Genomic DNA, 25,804 nt, shown 5'->3' on the forward strand with positions numbered 1-25,804 from the left:
CCAGCTGCATTTCTTTGGATCTCACCCCACTTCTGGAAGAGAGATCAGCACTTTAATGGAAACTCAGCTGTGCCAAGATGTTCAGAGACAAAGAAAGATGTTGACACTTTGCCTTCCCAAATAAAAAATTAAATTAAGATTAAACATATATCCTGAGCCCAAATATTCTGTACACCTACATGAAAATAACTAGATGTACCTAGTTAATAGATCTGCAAAATAGATTTATACTTGGCCACACACAGATTTATAAAAAAAGACTGAAAGTCATCTGTTAGGGTAATTTCTTGTCCAGCCTGTTTGAAGGGAGGCTGGAGGTTTCCACATAGGTTAAGAAAGCATGGAAACAAGCATCCCTGCATTTAAGAGAGAACAAACACTACTGCATTCATTGCTTTCATCTCTCCCTCATCTAAGAGGAAAGAGGTAGATTTCCATTTAAACACCATTTTCCCCCCTTAGCTGAAAGTGTGCAAACTAGGAATACAGGATTTTTTTTTTTAATATGAAATTTGACTATAAAATTGAGGTGAAAACTGTAGAAGGTAACTGCTGGTAGTAAGTTTTGGCTCTGGCAGGTGAATTTTGAACATAGGAATTTAATGGCAGAAATCTAATGTTTACCTAGAACATTTATCAAAAACTGACCATAAATATTCTGTTTTCCCCTTTTCATGTCTCCACTTAGCAAAGAGATTTCCTCAGACAACCCAGCTTAATATAAATTAAGAGGGACTTTACATGTTACCCTGAAACCTGCTGTTAACAGAGGCACTGTGTTTGAGAAAAGCAGGAAATGAATTTGATTCCTTGAAAACTACATATTCCCCCTTCTGTTGGTATTTATTCCCAACGTTGTCCATGACACACACCCACCAGAAACGCACAGAAACATCTGAGTATTTACTTACTCATTAGCATTCAAGCTAGCTGTGGCTTTGATGATCATGTAGCAGAGTGTAAGGGCACTGAGGAGGCCAAAACTGGCAATAATAAACCATTCTTCTGTTGACAAAGGAAAGGGAGGAAATCACTCGTGGGAGAAAGCGATGCCAATATTTCCCTCAAACACCACTGGCGGAAGGCAAGAGGCTTCTAAGCCATGACTGGCCCCAGGAGGTGAAGCAGAAGGAGGTTAAGCCAGAGAGTTACTGCCAGGAGAAGGCTAGCAAAGAAGAAGTGGAGAGAGGTGCAGAAAAGAAGCATGGCACAAACAGTATTTCCTGTCTGAGCCCAAGGGTTAGTGATAAAGAAGTTACTTAACAATGTAAAGTGAAATGCAGGATCAAGGGAAAATGTAAGGAAAACTCTGTCCACCCCCGAGTCAGAAAGAAGACTGTCAGGTTGGGTTAGGTTTGGTGAGATGCAGCTCTTTCACACAAGCACACCCAAAGTATTGCCACACTTCAACTGTGTCTTTGCCCCCTCCCTCCTGAATTTATGTTATAGGGTTATTTAAAATCCAACAAAAATCAGGATAGATTACTCAACAGAAAAACATAACTACAGTTTTCTACTTAAGACACAGACATACTCATGGAAAAATAATTTCAATACTAGGGTAGACATATATACATATTAAATAACAAGTAATACAAAGAAGTCTGTTAAAGAATGCTCACTATTCAAAATTCTCCCCAGGATCAACCTGGCATACAGTAACAATTCAGAATACAAACACTGCTGTTGAACAGCTTTTGGTTTATCTCTGATGCATCAAAGAATGCATGTGTCACCCATAACAGACAAACATTTCAACAGCTCTTTCTAAAGCTTTACTTTATCAACATTGTCAGAATGAACTGTTTATTTCTTGTTTTACCCTGGCATCCCATCTGTGCATAAGCAGCACTACAGCTGGGAAGAGATAGTAAAAAACACCTTCTGAAAAGGTAATTAGTAAAAAGTGAAAACTACAGTTTTCCCACCCATGACAAGGCAGCAGCACAGCACCGGATCTGTTCAACACAACTGAGTGCAAGGTGAACCAGAGGTTGAACACTGGGTGGCAAAGTGACTTACAGGCTTTGAGGAGAATCCAGATTTTGTATGTGGATTTTCCCATCTCAGATCAGGACATTTCTAGATATGGACTATGTTTTTTTATGACATGAGGTTTTATTTTTTTTTAAATGAGACATTTACTTTGCTACAGCATCTCAAGAAACACTTTTATGCATTGGTTTCACTGCCTTGTATACATGTACCAGTGGCAACCAGTGTCACTAAGTTCAAAATCTAGATCACAGATGCACATAAACAAAATAAAAGGAGAAAATTAGACTGCTGTACTGCATGGATTCTATTTTTCAATTCAGACAGAAAAACAACCATTCATGCATAAGTTGAGACTGTACAGCATATGGAAAACTGATGCAATTCCACATAATCTGTATTTATTATAGTGCTACTGTACGTTAAAAACCCTAGGTAAACTCCATTAAGTGGAAATTTTCCATGCTACTCTTATGGATAAGAGCTTTCAAGCAGTGCAGGAAGAGTTTTTTTATGTTATAAAACACTTGGACAATACTCAAATGTTGGCACATCAAATGCTTCCTTAAGTCACAAATTTTGTAAGAAAAAACACCTGCTAAGTGACGTCAGAATTCCAGTAGCAATGTTCTCAGGGGAAAAAATGTCTGCAGAAATAGCTATCAGCTAAAATATTTATATTTATATCAATTATTGCATGTAAAGTATTCTGAAGAGATAAATACCAGTTTTGGCAATCCAGCTTCTTGTGCTGGTTACCGAATTCAGGAAGGTTATTTTGGTGCCATTTCAGTTCATCCATGGTTCTTTGTATGCGGATCTAAATGGATATACCATTAATAATGGAAGTGTTGGCACTGTCATACCTAGAGTTATTGGTTCCAATAAGGAGCATATGCCTCTTGCAGAGACACTGAGGTCACCTTTGTCCCTGCAGGGACATCAATCACCAGGGCCCTGCAGCACAGAGGGACACACACACACCACGGAAGCCGTGGACGGTACCGGGAGCCAAAGGACACTTACTTGTCACTGCAATGTTGATCTCTCCTGACCTTGGTGTCAGCTCCCCGTCCTGTGGCAGCTGTGACATGCCCGAGGTGCGCAGGGGCTCCAGGCTGAGGGAGCTGTCGGTGCCGAAGTCGCCGAGCGCCGAGCGCCTGCTGGCCGGCTGCCCCCGCGTCAGCCTCTCCATGTCAAAGGTGACATTATCTGTGCACGGCACGTTGGGCTGGTGAAAAACACAGCTCCACGTTACACTGGGGAATGTTCCACACATTGAATGGAACCACACACACGCACTTTGTTCAGCCCTTGTGGCTGTCCCCAAGTCACACAGGTGAGAAACACGTGAATGAACAACTTCTACCTCTTAAAGAGGAGGAGGAAGAAGCAGCAAAAAGGATGAAGATACAAGGAAGGGACTCAAGTACACCTGTATCATAACCTATGCCAGTATGGTTTAGCACAACCATGACAAACTCTGAATTCTGCATCCTCTTCTAAAAACCCAGGGATGTTATTAACTGCAAAAAGGTCACCCACAAAATATCTGCTACTATTTCTTAGGAAATGTGCAAATTTGTGACTGACACAGCTAAAAATGGAGGCCTGATTATTCTCACTGTCTTGAAGCAAAAGCCACTTTACACAGTCTCTCCATATGTTCTTCTCTTACTTTGAAAAGAGCATCACTCCCACTTCGTAATTTTTTCCTCATACAGGAAAGATTAAAAAAATCTGTGTTGAGGTTTCGCTGCTTTCCCTTTGTGAACCGGTCAATGAAAGCAGTCCTCAGGGATCCCATAAGACATGAACTGCTTGAGGAAAACTCACTGGCCTTGGCTAGGGTGAGGCTTTTAATGTGCAAATTTAAGACTGCCTACAGGAAACCACAAGAAAAAGAGATTCAGAGAGTAAACTTAACAAGAAGAGTTGAAAGGATTTGAGAAAAAGGAGGATTACAGAGAATCTAACATACTTCCGGTAGATACTTGTCATAAATGCAAAAATAACAATATATTTTCAACTACCAACCAGGGAAAGAAGGGAAACCATCAAATTGGCACCAAAGAAATTTGTAAAACCCCCCAGATATTTTCTGAGTAAGGGTACTGGAATACCCTTCCCCTTCTCTCCCCTACAATTATTCTTTCTATTTTGGGTCTCAGACATGGGAGGAAGAGGAAGAGTTCACAACCAAGCAACTTACCACAATTCCCAGTGCCTTCAGAATGTTCAGTTTACACATTGGACACGTACAGTGCTCACTGAGCCATGGATCCACACAGACTTTGTGGAACACGTGCCTAGGAGAACAGAGAAGGCACATACATAATTTGCAAACAATTCTATTTAATACAATGAAAACTACTTAAAACTTTTGGATAATTGTTTTTTTTTTTTTTAATTTAAAAACACATGCAATTCTTAGAATTGCCAGTATTCTGTGCTAATTGCAATAATTAAGAAAAATTAAAATATTGCTTGTTGTTGTCTTTCTTTACTAATAGTTCAATTAGGAGGAACACTTGCAGATTTTCATTCCCCCCTCACTCCTCTCCCCCTTTTATTGTGGATATGAATAGTAGATGCAAGGTAGAAGAACCAAGGTAATGCCATTTCCACCACAACCTTGTCTACAGTCTTGTCTCAGTTTTGATGCAGAATCTGAGCATAAACTTGGTAGGAAGAGCACAGACCCATCAGCTGTCAATTTTGTTCACAAGTCAGTGGAACCAACCCAAACACACTCCTGTTTGACTTTGAAAAGGCTTTTATAATCATCATATTGAAGTACAAAGAAGGCTTTCCCTGCCATCAGTATTTCTTGATATCAAGAAGGAAAACGTGTCCATCACCATACGGTTGTCATAAAAATAAAAGGAAAGGCAAACTGGGCTTTCAGAGATGGAAAGGCAAATTGGGCTCCTACTTGCAAAGCAGGGAACTCTGCAATAAGCAACAGTCTGAATTGCCTCCTACATTGCATTCAAAATCTTAGTCACATACATGGATATAAATGCAAACGCTGGGATTGATATAAACCAGTATAACAAGGAAGGACTATGCAGAGACCAAAACAAGGTATAGAAATTAAAGGAAGTAAAGGAAATGCCCTCTTTGCTTTTCAAAAGGCAAAGAACTTTTCAGAGCATATTCATGGCAGGAATGGGTATCACAAGACTGTCTACCCAATACAGCTTTAGCAAATACTCCTAATAACCCAGTCTGAGTAACTGCCTATGTTAATTTCTATGATAAGAGCCCTGATCCTTCATTTCCAGTGGTGCTGACTGCAGAGCAAGAAACCAGTAAGAGCAGGCACACCCAAACACGACAGACTGGTGATCATGACAAAGATCAGCAATTACAAGGGCTGCTCAGTCAGCAAAGAGGTGTGCTCTGGAGCCAGCAGGGAAAGGGGCAGGGGCAGAACAAGCAGGTCTTGGCATCTGTTTGAGGCATGAGCAGGGTCTGGAAGAGGTGGCGATGCGTGCCCCAAGGCAGCACAAAGCTGAGATACTCTCTCTGTTCCCTCCTTGCTCAGATTACACTTGTGCTCTGTGCCTGAGAAAGCTCATCATGGAATCTGGGAGTTCTTTGCTCCCTATCCCTTGAGATTTTAAAACCAGAGACCAAATGAGGCATGTTACCAGATAATTCTCTCTTAAATCTCTGGAAAGCAACCTGAAAGGCATTCTGAAACTATTAAACATGGCAAAAGAGAGTATATAATTATATATAACAGTCTATGTCTACGCAGGCTGGTGGAGGGACTAAAGAATACCAACATAATGAAGTTCTAAGCAGCTACAGCTGTATGTCCTACCTGTACTAACTAAAGATGCAGATTTTGGGTTTAAAATAGTTAACAGAAGATGGACAAGCAGCAAAATAATTTTGCTTATCTCTTCTATCCCAGATAAGGCAGAATAGAAACTTAAAGGACCTCAGCTAGCCACTTGGCTGGCCTGTGTCCTCTAGCAAGCTGGCAGTCACAAAAAAAACAGGGTATGTACAGGGCCTTCTGTTTAAATCATCACCCAAAATAGACTCATTTCTATTATTATTAAGTCTTAATGCAGTCCCTTTATCACTCACAAAACTACAGGAAACAATGTTTAGAAACTCTGGGTGATACATAATGGTTTGAAATATTCTGAAACATACAGAGATGCCATTTTTCTATGTTAGGCAAATTACGACTTTTATTTGCTTATGTTTGAAGTCTCTGGAGTGTGATTTTTAAAGTAGAACAAACCTGAAAATCTAGTATTTTGGGCAAGAGCAGACATCAAGACTCCACAGAAGTATGAAAACAGCTTTATTACATCATTATTCACTAATCAGTGCTGTAGAAGCACTCAGATCAAGTGAAGCAGGCGACTGATATAGATGCCAACATGAATCCACTAAACATTATGAGTTATTTTAAAAAGTCATCAGCACTTTGATATATTTATATACACAGCCCAATTGTTTTTATGACCTCCTAATTCTTTGCTTTTAGTTCCTAAATCTTCAAGGATGTTTATTAATGTGTTTCAAAGAAGTGCAGTTCTCCAAAGGTTATTGATTTAGAAAGCATGGCTCTTCTGCCTACTACTTACACAGTTTCTCTACCTCTTAAGAAGTTTGCTGATAGCATCATTGTGGCTCAAGCTCTGTCTGGATTTCTCTGTTTGCAAGAGTTAAAAAGCAGTTATACAGCAAAGACCACAGCAAACAAGAATTATTTCAAAACCTCACCCTGACCAAGTAAGCCCTTACAACTTCTGCTCTCATAAACCTCCTCCATCTTTCCACTTCTGAACTTGGTATTCCAAGACCATAAACGTGACGAGTTCTTGGTCACGACAGCTGATGACGTTCCCCAGGAGCCACACGGTGGGGAGTCAGGTGTGACACAGCCTTGGGCTGGAGGAAGCAGGGCCAGCAGCCAGGCTGGCACACTGACGGAGTCTCCCATGCGGGCACAACTCCAGGCAGGTGACCTGCAGGTATTTTTCCACTCTGTCAGCACACTCAATCCAGTTGCCCTCCAGCTGGTAATAAACACCATAACACCGACTCTTGTACAATGCAGCTTCTTTGCAGCATTTCACAGGGGAGAAAGTGACTTAGGGTTCTCTTTTGGTGGCATAAAGCCTCCTAATCCACACATCACAAAAGGAGAAGGGTTGTATGATTTACAAGTGCTGTTTCCCTAGAGCTCACTACCCTTCCCTGCTCTCAGTGCAGCATGCCACCAAAGGGACCTTTGATGCTGCAAAGCAGGTTCTTTGGCTACTGCTGGAGGCAGCTGCTCTCCTGGCCCTGGGATCCAAGGCACTGCAGGAAGCAGAAAGGATGACACCAAGACTCTATGTTAATTTGGTCTTAAAAAGGCAGCACAGAATTAAATTTGCAGCAGCACAGAATTAAATATAAAAATCTGAAAATCCCGTTTACTCACTTTTGTCACTTTCCTCCTTCTTGCCCCAAGACAGGAATTAAAACTTTGGCTCAAAAGCCATTTATTTTATAGTATTCGCTACTCTTTTATTTATTTTCCTATCCTGTTAATTCCTTCCTTGGCCATCTTTCTGCCCTTTCCAATGTCATTTTCTGTTCTTCTCTAACCTGTCTCTTTGCTCTCCCCTTCCCTTATCTCTCACTAATCTTTCACACTACCCACTCCTGATGTGCCTGTTCAGCCCCTAGGTGCAACAGCGTGATGGCAGAATAAAGTTACCTGAATAAGGAAAATGGTCCATGAGGTTTGTCTTTTGCTAGGATCCCTCTGACATTTGCTTCCTCTATTCACTTTTCACTTACATAATGACATTCACAAAAGATACATTCCTCAGGCTGGGAAGCCTAAAACAGATGGCTGCTTGTCCCTCTGTGCACTAAAGCTATAGCTATGTCCATAGGCTGCTGGTACTGAACACCTCTCTGAAGCACAAAATGAACTACTGCAAACAACGCAGTTGAATTCTACCACTTCACTTTACTTTTAAGTTGGCCACAATTTCCCACATGCCACAAAACTTTACATCACAAATGTGGTGTTTCATTACAGAATTTTACATGCAACTTGCTCAGCTGCTGGTAGATTTGCCTGCTGTGTGTCTGCCCAGATCAGATTCCTCTGCTGAAGCATGGTATGACAGACCACACTTAACTGCAGAGAACAACTGAGCCACCAAGGAGAAAGGCTACTTTTAAATTGATGAAAGCAGCAAAGATGTCACATGTCAGTGCTTCCTACTGTCTAATGATTACAACAGGCACCGCGAGAACTTCTAGCCTTTTATTTGCTTCCTCTTGGTCAAGTAATTTTCTCCATGGTTTCCTTGCAATTTATTTTCTCATCTGGCTTAGAAACTCTCTTGTAGGCTTTGTTTTATTGTCTGTGTACTGTTTTTTTTTATTTTTCTTTTTTTTAACTAACATTGCATGCTGCACTAAAATGGAAGTTTGAAATATGAGGAAGCAGAAAGGAGTTAAACCTCCATAACAAGATTTGGGGAGAAGCATCTCAGGTACTGAAGACTGAAAAATCTCACATAGAATCTGAAATTTATTGGGCCCATCTTTGAAGGTACTAGTTGGCTTTTCATCTACAAATATAAAAATGTCTTGTGGAAAGCATCCATCTCACTGTGCCTAGCCTAGATGGTTTTGCACTTAACTTAAAAGCTGGGCCGCAGCAAATGAAAAGTGAGATGTAAAAAAGCAGAAAGCGAACATAAAAGTTGTCATACAGCCTTTGGCAGCAATGTAATCTGAGCCTTTGCTGACCTTACATTCTTGTGAAAAACGGAACAGAAAATGATCTACACAAGAGCCTTGATCTCTCCTTTACATGGGAAACTGCACTGGGGCAGGTTGTGCTGAGGTGGCAGCCAGGTGCAGCTGCGTGCAGCTCCCTGACGAGCTGTAACTACCCCTGAGAGCCCAGAGCCTCCTGTCTGCAGCACCGCGGCTCAACAAGGGTGTCTGAAGAAAAAGGACTTTTTTTTTTTAAATTAAAAAACTAAATCAATGACCACCTTGTTCAAATGGTCTGTATTGTATCTGTGGATATCAGCAACATATCCACTGCTTGCAAAGGGGCAGTTTAACTAAGGAAGTTGGCTTTTAATCCCAACTCTGCCTTGTGCTCAGTGGGAACAGCTGTTTTCCTATCAGGGAAAGAGTCATTCTCCCTTCACTGGCAAGGACCTCCTCCTGGCCTTTGTTCAGTACCAAGAGAAAGGCACAGAAGAGTGGGACTGGTGACCTTTCATTCCATGTCCTTGAGCCTCACCATAGAACTACACAAGAGAAGCTTTCTTAAGAGGCAGTTTACAAAACAATCATCTCAGTGGTCCAAAACTGGTAGGCAATTTCCAGAAGTTCCTCCTCTAACTTCTGAATAACCTTCTGCATAACGTATCAAAAGAGCAGGGCTTAATTCACCTATACAAGATTCACTTGAGATTGCAATAAATGGTGTAACTCTGAAATATTTACTTTACACTTGGGAGTACATTTTTTCAGGGCAAGAGGACATCAACTTTGAGTAAAAATGACTGAACTGTAAAAAGAAATGCACATACATCCACATGACCAAAGGCTCCCAAATCTTTCCAATCTAAGCTCTTCTATTCCTAAATATTTTATTGAGAGTTTCTAAATAATCAGTTGTAGGGCACTTTAGCTAAACAACACTGAGAATCTAAAACAGGTCATTGTTTCCTGCTGTCCAAGAGGTAAGAACACAGAGAACAGTAAACTGTATTAGATTTTTGGCTACAGAAGTATAAAGCACACATATTTTGATCACTAAGATAGAAAATAATACTGTTTTCCTTCTATGATTATGGAAATACTCTGCAAATTAGATGATGTTCAAGCTATTCAAACAGCCTGCAGGAGGATTTAGAAGACCAATAATGAGCTCTTATGTGCTGCTGCTGCCTGACTGGAGATCAACACCAACACATGACTTTGCTGCTTCTAGAGTATCATGCAGAACCATTTATGTACCAAGCACAAGCCGAGTTATTGGATCTTGTTGCATATATACAACCTAATTTACACGTGGGTTTTGTGCCTGAAGATGAGGAGAAAGCTTTGCATTTCAGAGCACAAGGGAAAGATGTCCTTGGTAATGCTTAATGCTACCAAAATGTATGATTCATCAAAATCAACCACCAGGTGGAAAAGTATTTAAAATCATTTCTCAAAGAGAAAATGTCCCAAAACAACTCAAGAATGGAGTTGGAATGGAAGCAAACTAAAAACCTGTAAATGTCAACACAATGCTATGAAAGGGGAGGAAGTTGCAGTAATGCAGAATCACCAGCAAGTACAAATCTTCAGACACAAGCCAAGATCACACTGCATTGAAGAGACCAAAGACAGATGACAGCACAGTGGCTGACTAATGTCAGGAGGTATGAAGGTTGCAAAGACTGCATCTCCATTCCCTACGTTTTCAAAAACCAGCAGCTAGGTGTTGCACATCTACAGTACAGAATGCTGCAGCTGTACCTGGCTCATTATACTGATGTTTTTTGAGTCTGCCCATCACTTGGTCCGTAAACCTGCACCCCTCCACGTCACTGCAATCTCAATAGCTCCACTGCCAATATCTTTAATATAATTCTGTTTAATCTCCATTGTCCTAACAGTGCCAGCACCCACCTTCACACCTTCTGGCACCGTAGTCATAAAGTATCTGTAATTAGGACTGGAAACATCCAACAAATGCATTTGTGAATTACAATGCACCTACTACATGAAATGAAGCAAAAGAGAACAGTTTTCAAACAAAGCAACTTTATTATCTTACTTGCATGGCAAAATGCGAACAACATCATTCTGCTTGTAACTCTCAATGCAGACAGCACAATGATCAAAGTCTGGGTCTGTTTCCTAAAATGAACAGAATGAGAATTCAAGTCAAGAGTTGAGGCTATGACAAATGTCAAAGTAGTTGTGACTAGAACATGAACTGCACTGTGCCAAGTGGCTCTTACTAAGCTATAAACCCAATGACTGGATTATTATGTTCCAACATGACTTAAGCAAGAAAAGCATCTCATACATGCAAAACTCCCCCTTCTTGGAGCTGGTAAATCATCATTTAATATATAAGCTAAGGCCTAAGATGATTCTAATGTTCAGTGAAATCATTATAAAATATAGTGGAGATTTTCCTAGAGTTCTATTTTTTTACTTCCAGCTTAGAGCTAACATTTCTATTTTATTCAGGTTTTTGTTTGTTTGTTTGTTTTCTTTAGCAGAATTCTGGGGCTCATTTTTACAGCCTGAGCACATTTTACTTAGTGCAGAATAGTCCCATATTTATGTCTGCTGCTTACTTTCAGAATTATCATCATTCTTATCGAGACATGAATATGAGGATCACTGATTGACCACCTCCTCTATTTTCTGTTTTCCAGAAGTTATCATTTTTTTAAATTATATTTTTAAATACGATATTTTAAAATCTCAAATGAAAAAGGAGGGCCTTCATTTGTATATAGACATGGCATCAGCAATACATATTTAAAATGTTTGGGCCTGTGACACAAAACAGGCTGTGCCTTCTCTTAGTTCAACTTCATTACTCTTTTTGAAGCCAACCAGCTACAAGCCAGACACCAGAGCAAGGTCACAGCTACTCCAGGTCAGCACCAGCCAGGGCTGCACACAGAGAATCCTGAGGAAGAATTCAGCTCCTCTGAGGAAGAAAAGGTTTTTCCCACTCTGTTCACCTTCATGTGCACCTCATGCTGTCTGTACTGCAACCTACATAGCACTTGCCAGCTCTCAATTTATGCTGTCAAGACAACAGCATTGTTTTACATGGAAAGGTTCCTCTAACTTGTATGTTCTCCCATTTCAGAAAAGGTTTAGTGCAGTGGGCTGTTTTGAAATAGAACTACATAGGGAGGGAGGAAGAACAGAAAGACATTTTCTCTGCCTTCTCTCTGGAAGCAAATTTTCCTATCACTTCCTAATCTCCCACAGCTGATACTGTTGATAAGAAAGAAAAAAGGAATCACAATAAAAAGGCCCTAAGAATTAATATTTTAAAAATCAAATCATAGACAGAATTCCCCTGCCTTTTGAAAATTAAAGCCAAAAAATTAAGCAAGATTAAATGATTGTTTTTTTCCTTCCAGAATCAAAAATAAAGCAATACTGCTCTCAAAAGTAGAAAAAGCTTAGGACATAACACACCATATATTTTAGTCTGTATACTAGCAAGGAATATTCTTGGAGTAACTTTGACTGAAATACCTCTTTATGCTCCCCCTTAACTTACTGAACAGTCGTGTTTTACTTAAGAGGTTATCTTCAATTACCTGTCTTTTAAATTTATTTTTCCTTTACAGAACTTACATATGATAAGGTTCTAAGCTTTAAAATTCCACATAACAATGCCAGTCCTATCTACTCGTGCCAGGACACCCTCCCAGTCAGCCAGCACACAAAACCACCCTCAGTCACAGTTGCCAGATGGAGTGCAAATAGTATTTAAGCAGGAAAACCTTTGAAATATACAGCACACATCAATACTAACAGTTACACAAAATATTGTGCCACAGGACAAAGTAAGCCTCCAACAAGGAAGGCAAAGTCATAAATCAGAAACACAAAGAAAATACTCAGATTGTTTCCCCAGAAAAAAATTAAACATGATGCTCAAGGTTATCATGTCGAAATCTTATTATTATACCTTATCACCCTTCTTTACTGTCCTGGTTGTCAATTTACCAATGGCTTTCTTGGCAGCATCTCCAAGACGACGCTAATAAAGTGATAAAGAAGAGAACACAAATTAACCCGGATAAACAAGCTTCATTAGCGTCCTTTACAATGACTTATTTGGACTCAATAATACCACTGCAATACACACTATGGCAGCAGGCCAAGACATGAGACAAAATGCAAACACTGCAAAGCACAGAGATTTGTTGAGAAGGAGAAATAGCCAACAGTTGAATCCTCAAATGCTCTCCACAAGCATGGGCATAAAACTCATGGACTGTATAGGAGTCCACAGAAGTGAATCAACATTGATGTGCAAAACCAATCAAACCCAGGTTGCAGGATAAAAGCTGAAGCAATGTCCCCTCCCAATGATTTCCATTATATTCTGTTCATACTGGTTTTTGTTCAGTGTGCTGTAATATACTGCTTGCTCTCTTAAGCTTGAATTATTTTTATATTTCCACTCTGAGCAGGCTGATCTTATTCTGAGATGCAAAAGATCCTCCCAGTGTAACCTAGTTTCTCTCTTGCTATTACCCAAAACCACCAGGATCTCATAAAAGAAAAAAATGATGGGTCACAAAATCTAAATAAGCCAATACAGACTTAAATAAAGCTGAAATTAATACTAGTTTGAAGATAACCTCAACCTGAAAGCAGAGGCCGAGTTGTTTTTTTGCTGCTTTATGACCACCACAGCTGGATGGAAGGAGGCTTTTCTGACATCCAAGTGCTGATTCCTATTGAAATGCCCAGTTCCCAGCCAGTAAAGAACAGCTGTTTGTCACTGTTTTCCCAGTGGGGTCCCAGAGATGGGCACCGAATGAAACAAAGATCCTGTCATCTTCCTTCAGGGACATGAGACATCAGACTTGGTTTACAACTGACTTAAAAACCAGAAGTGATGTATTTTCTCTGTCCCCTCCAACCTGTACTAAGTACTCTGCCTTGAAAGAGATAGGCTGCTTCTCAGAATGCAGCTCCCAAAACCTCTCCTGCAGTCTGCAATGAATGTGTGGGGTTTTGTGCCCACCTTCTATAAAACTGAAACCCAAATCCTTAATGAGGTGTATACCCTGTACCACACATTTCCCCACATGCAAACAGCAATTAAAGTTGCTTTTATTTGTGAAACACAACAACCTCAGAAGTCTGTATCACAAGTGAGTGTACCGCTTATTCTAGAATTACATAAGCACTTTTCTTCCTTGTGTTTTTCACAGAACAGCAGCTCTTACTCTATATTTTTTAGAACAAGGATTTGAAAAAAATCAGATAAACACTCCCAGCTACTGAAGTACATCCATGTAGGAAGCACAGCATCAGAAGCAGACCTGGGATGGGAAATTATATGCCTGCTAAAGTCAGAAATCTCACCCTAACTTCAGTATGCAAGAATTTGGTCAATTTAAGCCGATCTAAATTACATGCCCTGGAACAAGCATATTGGCCTGAGCACACAGAACACACTGGGCACACTGCTGGAGTAGATAACCATTGCACAACCAAAAGTGGGATTACTAGGAGAGGAACAAGGCTGAAATGGCATTTAACTTAAATGCTCAATTCCAACAGCTAAGTAAATGTGGATAGTATCTATATTTTGTTCTACTGCGTGTGATTGTATATGCACTACAAGAAATTTTAAAGATTATTTTCCCATTGAAAGCATAATATTTCAGCAGAACTCTCCCAACATATTGAAGTTCTTTTACGTAAATAGATTTGCTAAATAATAACTTCCATCTCTTCCGTTTAAGAGGTCAACCTCTTCCATTTTCTAATTTTAACAAGTACTCTTTCATGCTAACACTGGAAATGCTCAGGATTTGCTATTTTGCTAAGTTAGGGCACAGGCACACAGCATATGCTTGCTTTTAAAACCCTCAGCTATCTGGATGGAAAAGGTCATTTCCACACGCAAAAGAGTTTCACACCTCCGGCGGAAGCGAGCAAGAGTAACGATGTGAAACACCAATATCTACTTGTGTTATCTACAAAACACAGCAAGTTTTTGATGGCTTTGATTTAAAAAGCAGAAAAGCTTGTGCCTTGACATAACTTAAAAACAAGATCATAGCCTAAACCAAGACTATTTCATCACTAACAGTACAGTCTTTGTGAAAGCTCTCAAAGCTCTTTAAAAATAAGCTGTAGCTGTCGCCACCTTCTTATTAAAGTTTAATAAGCTCAGCTTTTTAAACCACATAAAATTTTTATCAAGTTTCTCCTGACCTCTGTAAAAATCTAAAGAAAGAAAAAAGGTCATAAGAGCCCTTTCCCAATGGAGCAACTGTTTTGAAACGTGGACATTTGGAAGGAGCCTAAAGCCATGTAGGGGATAGAGAAGGCACAATTTAGTATTCCACAGACATTCATTAAGTTATAGTTATATTTAAACTTTCACCATCCCAAGGGACCACACTAAGTACCGGCTACAGTGTGGTCATTTAAGAATGAGATCCTTAAGAAAATCTACAGGATGCCCATGGGACCTGCAGTATCAGACGCTATTTATAGCAACTGAAAAGGAAATCCTGTGCCACAGCCGAGGTTTTGTAAGTTTGAATTTATTTTAGGTCAGACAGAACACGAAAAAACTGGCCCACAGTCAGCTGCTGTGTATCAGCTGTAATTTGGGGGAAAGGGGTGACAGTGACTAGAGGTCAGGAGGTTTTTAAGTTAGCCTTGACAGAGAGACAGGGCAAAGAGTGCACTGTGGATCTCCTGAAGTTTACTGACCCTTCTCAATAAAAGCCAAGGCACACTATGGAGGGTCATTAAGTCCACACTAGTGAAACATTTACTTCTAAAGTTTATCTGTGTTTGAGTTGACAACTTGAATTAGTCTGGATCTCTGAGTATGGCCATACATAACTCAGTTCCTAAACAAATTAAGAGTTGAAAAAGAATGTAAGAGAGGCATACTGGACAAAGTTTTGGTTAAAATATACGACCAGGAGAATTAGGCACTCCTTACCAAAGGTGATCTTAAATAAAGTTGAAAGTTAACACAGACCACTAAGCAGCTCTACACCTTAGTCTTCTTACCCTAACATTCGTAACAGATTATGGTTTGGGAATACTTTTGTACAATTTCTGAATTACCTTAGCTATTACAGAACGTATCCTTAAGAGCATGGAGAGAATTTGTAACATTTGCTCAGTGTTCCTCTACACTAGACAAGCTGATTCACAATTTAACTTTCCTCCTCATTCCCAACATACATCCAGTATGTATTACTCAGCCAACACAGAATCCAACTTACTTTTGGACTTACACAAACCAAAACTCAAGTATTTTGCTTCAGTTCTATTGCTTCCTGTCATGTATAGGATCTATACCAGTGCTGCTCAGGATGAAAACACTTTGCTATATAAAAATCCTTGTCTGGCAACATGCTCTGCCTTGGAACAAAGAGGTTCTGAACACCAGTTTGATGGGCATTCCTTATTTTTTCCTCTGTTGATTATTGTATACAGAAATATTATCTCCATATCATAAGAGAAGAGACCCCTTACCTGATTCCTGTCACGTGCACTTGTGTACCTGATCTTCTGGATGAAGTAAAATATTAACCACGCTGAAGAAATGATCATCAAAACAATGAATGATATTGACACAAAGACTAGAGAGCCCCGACTGAAGTTCTTCGGAGGAACACGGGACCCCACTGCTATAGCCATCAGGACAGAGATATTCTTTTCCAAGTAATTCAGGATCTCCTTAACCTTCGATTCTGTAATCATGACAGCAACAATGTCTCCAGTTCCTATAAAAAGGGGAAAAAAGTTTAATTTCTATTTAAAATTAACATGGCATGCTGCTCACAAGATTTTCCAAACGCAAAGCCATTTGACAACTCAGGTTTTAATCTAAGCCATCTATGACACATGGAACATGCTACTGGGCACTCTACTCATGCCTTGTCCTTCAAACCCAGATTTTCAAATTAGGGCATTAACATTTGCCCTAAAATCTCTGCAGCTCCACACAAAGTAACAGATCTCTACTGCTGGTACACAATACTTCCCACATTGTAATTACTGTGTGCAGTCTGAACAAGCTTTCAAAAGTACATTTGTTCCAGATCTGAAGCCATGAATACCTAAACAGGCAACTCTCTGAAAAACATTTAGGAGATGAGTGAGAATATTGCTCGAGTGCCCTTAGCATAGGCAGTGCTGTGGATGTTGCTGGGGAGAGTTATGCAAGTTCCCCTGCATGGTTATGTGGCTGCAAAGTAGAAGAGAATTGAAAAAACTTGGCAGAAGTTTGGCTGCTGATTTTATCACCCATACAAAGACACGCTTGATAGGATCGCAAAGAGGCTGTCAGCTTCGTCAGCTCCATTTTCAATGTGTAGCCCATCTGTTTTCATAGTGTCTTGCCTCTAGACTATTTCCTGTCCCAAAGGGAAAATTATTGGTACAAGGATAATAACAAAACCATAAGCCTTGCTGAAAAAGAACAAAATCACCTATAGAGCAGAGAGAGCACCTATGTTTTAAAGCAAAGACCTCATAAAAAAAAGAGGATTTTGAACACAGGGTAATTCTAAGTTAAACAAAAGAAAAGTTTTAGAAAAACCAAAGCCAGAAAGAAAAAAACCCTTGTGAAGTTTCATTCTTATTCATCCAGACTTATTTGCTTCCAATACTAAAAACCCTTTCAAGACCTATTTTCAAAATGCTTGCAAAATCTGTTCATCTGCTTGTTCCATCTGCTTGCTCCAACTCATATTCCCTCAGAGAGGAACTGTATAAGGCAAACGACTTCAGCACCAAAATTCTGGATTAAAAGTGGATTTAAGCTACAGAGAACCTAGTTACAGTAGAGAACATGAGGTCCTATTTTAACACAAGGCATTTGTTCGAAGTCTTTTAATCACAACCTAATTTTTAAGAAGCTACTGTATCCACAAAATGATGTTCAAGGGCCAAAAGAGCAGCACCTTTGAAACCCTGAGCACAATAACTCAGGGTGACAGCTACATAATTTTCTAAAATGAGGACTTTATAATTATAGAGTTGTGCAAGAGCCTTAAATGTTCCCTTGTTACTCTTTGAATTCACCATGATAAATAATAACATTTACATTTAATATTTACATAACATTTATCATCAGTTTTCCTATTAAGTTCTCTAACGTTAGTGATGTGGATTGTGCTGACAGAACTACTCAAAAGAATCAAAATTGATAATCTCAGAAATTAAAATTTGCACAATAATTGAAAAAAACATTCCACAGCACTCAAATTGCTTTCCTCAATAAATTTCAACTTTTCTTTATTTAAAATTGAAATGACAAAGTCATTCAGGCCTTGTCCTGCTAACATGGGACTGAATAGGAAAAAAAAGTTCAGTGTTTCCTTCTGAATATTTTTGAAACACTGCCACAGTAATTCAAAAGCTTTGAACAGCAATGAAAACTCAACACAATGTATTTAATCTCTAGTACAGCATACTCTCACACAAGATCAACTTCAATCCAGGTTCTCTCAAGAAAACCTTCAGTACCAAGTTCGGTTTCATGCAAAAATAACCAAGATATTTAATAGGCAGCAAAATCTCAGAGTAAAGGTCCATCACTAGCTTTATTTTCATGGACATCTACCCAGATTCCTATTTGTCCAGTTGAGAAGATAGTTCCTGCCCAGACTTGCAGCACAGTTTTACAAGAGATACCCTTTCTGCAAGACCCTGTATTTAGATGCAGCACATGCTCCTGCAACCCCAAATCCCTGCAGTTCAAATAGTGCAAGATCAATCAAGAGCAGATAATTTATATTGCTTGATATTTTCCCCAGACTTCACTTCTGCTCTTCATATCTAGTTCAGACAGGGAAGAAAAGCAGGGAAGGGTACAGGAAGACTGTATTCCCCAGAGCACATGTTCTGCTAAGCTTCCCCAGTAGGAATTTATTTGCACTGAGAAATTATGTTAGTATCAAAATATCAAGCTAAAGCACTCAGTGTAATATTCTAACATGATTTATAGTTATCTGCAAAGCAAAGATGACAAAGATCTTCTGATACCAGTCCAGCTCTATCTGAACCCAAAGCTGAAGCCTCTACCTATTCCCTGCTGCCCAGGGAATGTGACAAAGCTGACAATCTGTCACGCGTTTTATATAAAGCCCAGCACAATGGGAACCTCTGGCATCACTGCAAAGTGATTTGCATTCCAAATGACTCAACTGGGAACAGCCAAAGTGCTACTGCTTCTTCTGACCTCGCCAGAGCCAAGGAGAACTGCAGAAAAGAAAAATAAATTATGTCTGTTTAACATACTGAAGCTCAGTGGAAACTGGGACTTGGTTCATCCGTATTTTTGTCAGGGGCATCACCCTAAATAATTTTAGCAAGAACTCCCTGTTTGAGAACAATTGGGGGCAGGAGGAGACAGTGACTCATTTATTTTAAGCACCTTGAAAGCTTGTATTTCTGAAACTTTAGCAGAAAAAAATCCTCAGGTGAAGACAGAAAGACTAAGAGTGTTTGTGAAACTCGGAATATGGTCTTACTCCATGATCTTACGAAAAGCAATATTCTCCTCAGCCAAGAACACAGTGTCCAGAGAAAAGAATCTGGATTGCTTACTAAAGCCAATGAACTACACATGGAACCACAGATGACAAGCTAGGACAGACGGTAGGCATAAGATAAATATTGATGTCTGTAAACATAAATCATTTAATTGCTATCATCCGAGCCCAGGCAGCCCTTTCTAGCTTGCAATTTTACCATGCGCATGTTTAATTAGGATAGTTATACAACTCTGTGTATGAAAAGGGATGAAGTTGTGACTAATCATTAAATCTGTGTAATGTTACATTGTGAGAGCAGAAGACAGAAGAAATTAGGAGCTTAGAAGACAGTAAAAACAAGACTATGGGATAAACAGCAATATCCAGGAGTTTCCTGTAGAGCTCATAGGGAAACTGCTTTGCTCTCTCACTGACCTATTCACATCCCCTAGCAATTTTAAAAGAGCATGCTCAGAAAGTCAATAAAAAGTCATCTCAAAGAAATGTTACAAGTGTCATCACAGGCAAATATTTGTGGTGCTTTTGTTCTGTCGGGATTTTTTTGGTAGGTTTTTTTATCATCTTTGTTATTGCTAATTCTTTACTACGAATTATTTATCTGAAGCTTAAAATATGGTTAACTATGTCCAGGATACCAGGCTGAAGCTGAAGACAGGCATGGTTCAAAGAGCAGACTTTGCACACCTTCAACCCACCTAGCATCCACTGGAGGTTGCAGGGAATGGCAGCCTGGCAAAATGCAACTGCCAATCAAGGCTGCAATGCTTCAACCACCTTCTTCCAAGGGCAAAACCTTAGATCCTACCTCGAGTGTGTAATGTGTCAGACCACCTGTAAGAGGCACTGAACTACTGTGATTTGATGCAACAAGGTTTGCAGAGAACTGAGAATTAAGTCAGATACTCATAACAAAGGTCGGTGATTTGCTAATGGCTGACATTTTAAGCTAAAGTCCTTGCAGTAAGTCTCTGATAGTGGCTGCTGATGCTGCAGACACAGCATGAAGCACACAGACTGCACTCATCTCATGCTTGTGAAAAAATACTGTCCTCTCTTTAAATAGCAGAGAAAATTTAACTGCAACTGAGTCCTTTCATCACTTCTTTCTGAAAACCCTAAACTTAGCACATTTACCTGAGTAATTCTGCTGGTGAAAATTTCAGAGTACTTCCTTAGAAAACACAAATTCCCCATTCCCTGATAAAGGTAAAGATTGGTCCAGACAGTCACTTAAAAGATGGATTCAGACAGTGAAATGCCACTGCCTGAGTGCAGCAATAGGATCATCATCATGATCATGTAATTGGAAATAAAACTGCCCATCCTCAGAAGTCAGACTTCCCTATTCTTCTATTACTACTCTACTCTTCTATTAAAATCCTGTAGCTGTATGCTAAGCATTTCTGAATGCCTTATATCAGAAACAAAAAGACAGCAACACCTACTATTCAGTACCCAGGAAAGGGATTAATGCTATTACTGCGAGTGACAGATTTCTTGGAATAACATCAACTAACAGTGAAACCACTCCAAGAGAATTTGGGATCCCAGAAAATGACAAAGAAAGCAGGAAAAGCAATCATGAAAGCTATGTCTGTATATGAAATTTTGAGAGACCAACTGGGAGTTCCAAGAAAACACCAGAAGACATCTGAGCTGCATGAGGGCAGAGGTGGAAGCAAGGATCTCCTCTACAAGGGAAGGGATTCCGCCACAGAGGATATAATCCATGGAACCCGTGAGGTAAAGGATAAGGGAAACGCATACTGACCTGTATGCAAAGCTGTGCTGCTAGATAAAGTAGGCTTGGGGAGAACTGTTTTCAAATAAAAATTCCATGGCTCAACAGTGGGGAAACCCACACATTTATCAGGTACCTTAACATTTTTGTCTGATGCAAAAGAAAGAAATTTGTTGTGAAGAGTAACTCCTACATTCTAAACAGGTTTATGGGAAAGCAGACACCAAGAGGATGAGCCTTGGCATATCTTCAGTCATTAAAACCGGTCTAGCTGCACATATTTTTATTTTGATCTAATCAGAAAGTAAACAAGAGCACATCCAAGCTGTCAACACATGAGCAATCTCAAGAGTAGAATATGTTGTTTGAGATGTCCCAAATCAAATACTTCTGAAAACAGAAAAAGACCATAATATTTGACAGGTACTGCATTCTAAACAAGACAAGAATTTAATGCCAGGAATATATATTAATTTTAAAATGAGACTAGTAGCATTTTAAAACATTTGTCTTTCTGTTGCCTTAATAATATTGAAAATGTTGACTTATTCCCTCTATGTAAACATTTAGTTTAGGATGCCTATTTTATGTAGTGTCAGACACCAGAACAGATTTTACAAAATTACCATGAGAAAAATCATGAAAGGCAGCAGCATATGAAGCTATTACTGAAAAGTCAGGCTTTCACACGGTGCCTCAGTTAAATACAACCAGTGGAACAACCTTCTATCCCAAAACACTGAGCAGGTATTTTCAGAAATCATAAGTCTTTTTGCTGCACAAACCTATGCAAAACAACCTAAATAAAAAAGCTTCTGAAATTAGAACTTGAATTCTCTCTACTCAAGAGGACAAAGAAGTAGGTATTTCAAGTTCAGTGAGGAAAAGGCTTCTATAAAAATACTGTTAATGTGAATCTAAAGAACACTCAAAACTCTTCTTTGTAACAAAAAGAACTTGAACAGATTTCACTCTGTCAGGTAAAGAGAAGGTCCTGCTCTGTGCCCTCTAAATATGATTACACACACTTCAGTGTTCTGCAGCGTGCCAGGCACTGCTGTACTGCATACATGATGGACCATCACAAAGTCCTGCTCCTTTAAGAAGTTCAGGCATTGATTGAAGCATATGATTAGAAAACCAGAAACAGCAACAGCAGCTTTTCAAAGATGGGTGTGACACAATTAAATTCAAAACAAATATTAAAGCTTAATCAGATTCTTGTTGTGCTAGCCTGTAGCACATTAAATTCTTAAGTGATAAACAATAAACTTACAAGCCCATCCTCCTTCATTAAATAAGAAACAATTCCTCAGTATAATGTCCTTGCTGTATTTTTGATCAGCTTTATAATCTACTCTGACCAAGAGTTCCTAAAAGGAGAACCAAATAGCAAAATCAATTTAGGAAACAATTGGGCTGTATTTAGATGACAACTGCTGACACATTATTTCATAATCCAATTGCTCTATTCTGACACTCAGGGAAATGTTTCTTAAGGAGGAATTTGCATGCAATCAAAACAGCTAGTCACAGCCACATCCTGATTCATTCACAAGTCCAAATCCTGCTGATACACGTGAGCCGGGGAGCTACGCCCCTGGATCTCCTCAAGCTTGTCAAGGTCAAGCTGTCTCTCTCCTCCACCCAACCCACTCCAGAAAACCAACACTCACAGCCTCTCAAAGATCCAGCACAACATCAGTATGTACAAAAGGCATTGGGCTTTGCCTTCTCTGCAGATCATTTCCTCCTCACCCAAGGAGCTCTATCTTCCATCCCAAGTCATATGACACTAAGCATTGCTAGAAAAATTAAGATCCTCTAGAAAGCTACAAGATGCACTCACCTCTTTATTGTTAGTCCCTCAAGTTCCAGAATCTCTGCCCAATCTTTAAATATATTACTTCAATGCTTCTGATGGGCAGCAGGAAGACAGACCCATGGCTGGACCAAGAAGGGGAAGAGACTTTATAAATCCCTGGAATTTGAACTGCAGCAGAGTTCCCCTAGAACAGCAGGGACATGGGGTTTGGGGACTTGGGGCTTCTTGTGCTCCCTTCCTTTGAATCACCTTGATAATTCCACACATATCACATATTCCCTTTCTGTGGAAGGACTTTTATCTTCTGGGAATTACATTAATATAGATATGTTTTGTGCATGTGACCTTTTGGGTTCTTCACACTAGGAAAAACCAAGCCACATGAAAAGCAGACAGATGTTGCAGTGACTTTACAGACATTTCACACTCTTTTAGCAATGCTTCTCTACATCTGCTTGCACTACAGTTTTATCTTTTTTAAAGGAAATGGACATTTCACCTAAATAATGCCGGAAGAATAACAAAAGCTTGGCTCAAAGGAATGTATTACTTGATCATCCCCTTTCCACAATCCATGCACAGATTTTTTTTCTTTTACTCATTTTTACATGGCATTTAACCATGTTTATTGCAAGTAAACTGATTTGCAGTCTCTTTCAAGGCATAAATACTTGTATTGTTAAGGTATTAGTATGCTAACAAAATAGACCAAATTTTATATTCAAATCTTACAAATGCAAATTAATAAAAAGCTGAAGGATCACTAAGTTTTGAATAGGGAAATGGGGTAATCCTAACACATTACAAACCACTGAAAAAAATTGTGTCACAGTTTAACACATTTCTGAAATAGCTAAGTCCGCCTATCTTCAGAAGATATTTTTGCTGATTTGAAAACAGCTTTTCTTCACTTTCAATACTTCTGAACAATGTCCAAAACCTGTTACAGTGTTACATTCTTGATTTCTCAATAATATTAATGCAGTGTGTAGACTTCACTGACCCATTCATCAATGTAAGATACACTTGGATTTTGATAATTGTCTCTTGCATTCCATAGTGTGAGCAGGTGCTAGCAGGTGGCTTACATTTTGCCATCTCTGGATAGCAGTTTGTATTCCCACTAATGGATGGTGCAGCTTAAAAACCCTGGAATTTCTAAAAAAGGGCAATTTGTCATGCTCATGTATTTTCTTCTATAGACTTCTGTACCAATCTCAGTCTGGCCATGGACAGTCATTCCAAAAAAATTCAGCAAAGCATCAAAGAGAAATGGCAAGACAGCCTTACCCAAGGACACCACAAAATACTTTGAGAGATTTATAAATAGCATATTCATAGATTATCATCATAAATTTGGTTGTACTGAGTCCATAGATATGGGGAATTACTCTGTACTGGAGCTCAGACTTTGGCTAAGAAGAAGAATGTAATTACTTACAGTCACTAACAGTCTCGTGGGCCTTTTCACAGTCACAGAACTAATTACCCTTTCAGCTGGCTGAGTTAAAATGAGCCTGACTGCTGCTATTTCAGTTGTGGAAGAGGCATGTATGACACAGAAACACTGGTAAGCAGTTCTGCAAGGCACCCAGGCTATGATGGCTCTGTAAAGGGGTTTCCCTGGATTGTCTTGAAGAGACAAGTGCTTCCTTATGGTCCAGAATCAGCACGCTGAACACTCCTCTCCATGTCTCCAAGTGCCAGACACCTCCATCTACTGTGTGACAGATTTTCCTGATTGATACACCTCCAAGGAATGTAGTGGGAAACAGGATCAACAATAAAACTGTTGACACTCGTCCTCCATATTTTCAATTAGCAAACATAAACAAAAAAATGATCAAATATATGTAAACAATGCTTAGACTGTTAATTACTTTGCCTTTTATAAAAGCTTCAGCTTTAATGACTCAGCTCTGTCCTTTTCACTAATAGTCTAAAATAAATTACTAATAATACACTTTAATAATAATACTGTAATATACAATAAAATTACTTTGGACCTGTGGATTAAAAGTAGATCTCAGTAATCCAGGGCAAGTTTTGCAGTGGATTTGGTGTAGAGCTAAAATATTCATCAGCACACATTTGTGCAAGATAATCTGCAGTGCACCCTGCCAGAGCTTTCATGCTTCAGCTCAGCTGAGAGTTGCATAAAGAGACATTTGTGAGAAAAAGGCAAGCAGCAGAGTTAGGAGATGAGGTGCTCAGGGATCACTGCCACAACAGAGGACAGTGGCACCTCGACTGCCGGCTCTGTTGTACCCACACGGAATGAGGGCAAGAACGTGGAATAGCCATTAGGTGGCAACAACTTCAAATTGCTTCCTGTCCCTCCTGCCTCTGACCCACTGACCTAAAACAATCCACAGAACACACAGGCAGATTTAGCACAGTTCAAAGCAAGTACAGCCCTTGCTTCCCACGCCAGTGTGCTTTTTAAGAGAACAGAGGGCCATAAAAAATCCTCCCCTTGGAAGGAACCTGTTTCTGGGAGCCCATGTTGGACAGCTCTTGTGCAGTGCCATGGCAGGGGAACGCCACCTGTGCACATCATGGAACAGCAACACCTTCCTCCAGAAAATTAATGAGGTGTTTCTTTAGAAGAGCAATGAAGACTGATCTTGATGACACGTCTGCATCTTGGTTCAAAAGACCTTAAAAGATTTACCTGTATCAGGTACATCTTCAAAAAACAGTGTTTTATTAGGAGCTGTTTATGTATTTCTGGAAGTTTTTTAGGTGCTGATAAACGATGGTTACTGGAATCCATCAATCTCATTTTGACACTGTCTCTTATGTGTGTTTCTCTTTGTCTATATTTTTTCAATAAATTCTTAGTATGAATTTTGAACTTTAGAGGCTTGTTTGGCATATATTCTTCTCTATAAATCAAAATAAAAGTCTAGATTTTAAGACAGAAATTCAGTA

At 39.5% G+C, this 25,804-nt stretch overlaps 1 protein-coding gene across 5 annotated transcripts in view; it reads right to left on the reverse strand.

The window, feature by feature from the left end:
- Positions 1 to 25,804, reverse strand: part of RNF130 (ring finger protein 130) — a 55,396-nt gene that overhangs the window by 14,892 nt on the left and 14,700 nt on the right. For 2 of the 5 annotated variants that reach the window (XR_011004336.1, XR_011004337.1), the window contains exons 3-8: positions 16,276 to 16,526; positions 12,719 to 12,790; positions 10,823 to 10,905; positions 4,208 to 4,304; positions 3,022 to 3,226; positions 912 to 1,005 (exon numbers count right to left, since the gene is read on the reverse strand). Coding sequence is in view for 3 of the 5 variants with exons in the window: in XM_068205897.1 (XP_068061998.1) it covers positions 908 to 1,005; positions 3,022 to 3,226; positions 4,208 to 4,304; positions 10,823 to 10,905; positions 12,719 to 12,790; positions 16,276 to 16,526 (806 nt within the window). In the remaining 2 variants the exon portion in view is untranslated. Of the gene's footprint in view, positions 1 to 907; positions 1,006 to 3,021; positions 3,227 to 4,207; positions 4,305 to 10,822; positions 10,906 to 12,718; positions 12,791 to 16,275; positions 16,527 to 25,804 lie in introns of those variants that run through there. The other 3 variants (XM_068205898.1, XM_068205896.1, XM_068205897.1) reach the window with 2 other exon arrangements.

The sequence above is a fragment of the Anomalospiza imberbis genome, chromosome 15 (genome assembly GCF_031753505.1).
Source record: "Anomalospiza imberbis isolate Cuckoo-Finch-1a 21T00152 chromosome 15, ASM3175350v1, whole genome shotgun sequence".
NCBI lineage: Eukaryota > Metazoa > Chordata > Aves > Passeriformes > Viduidae > Anomalospiza > Anomalospiza imberbis.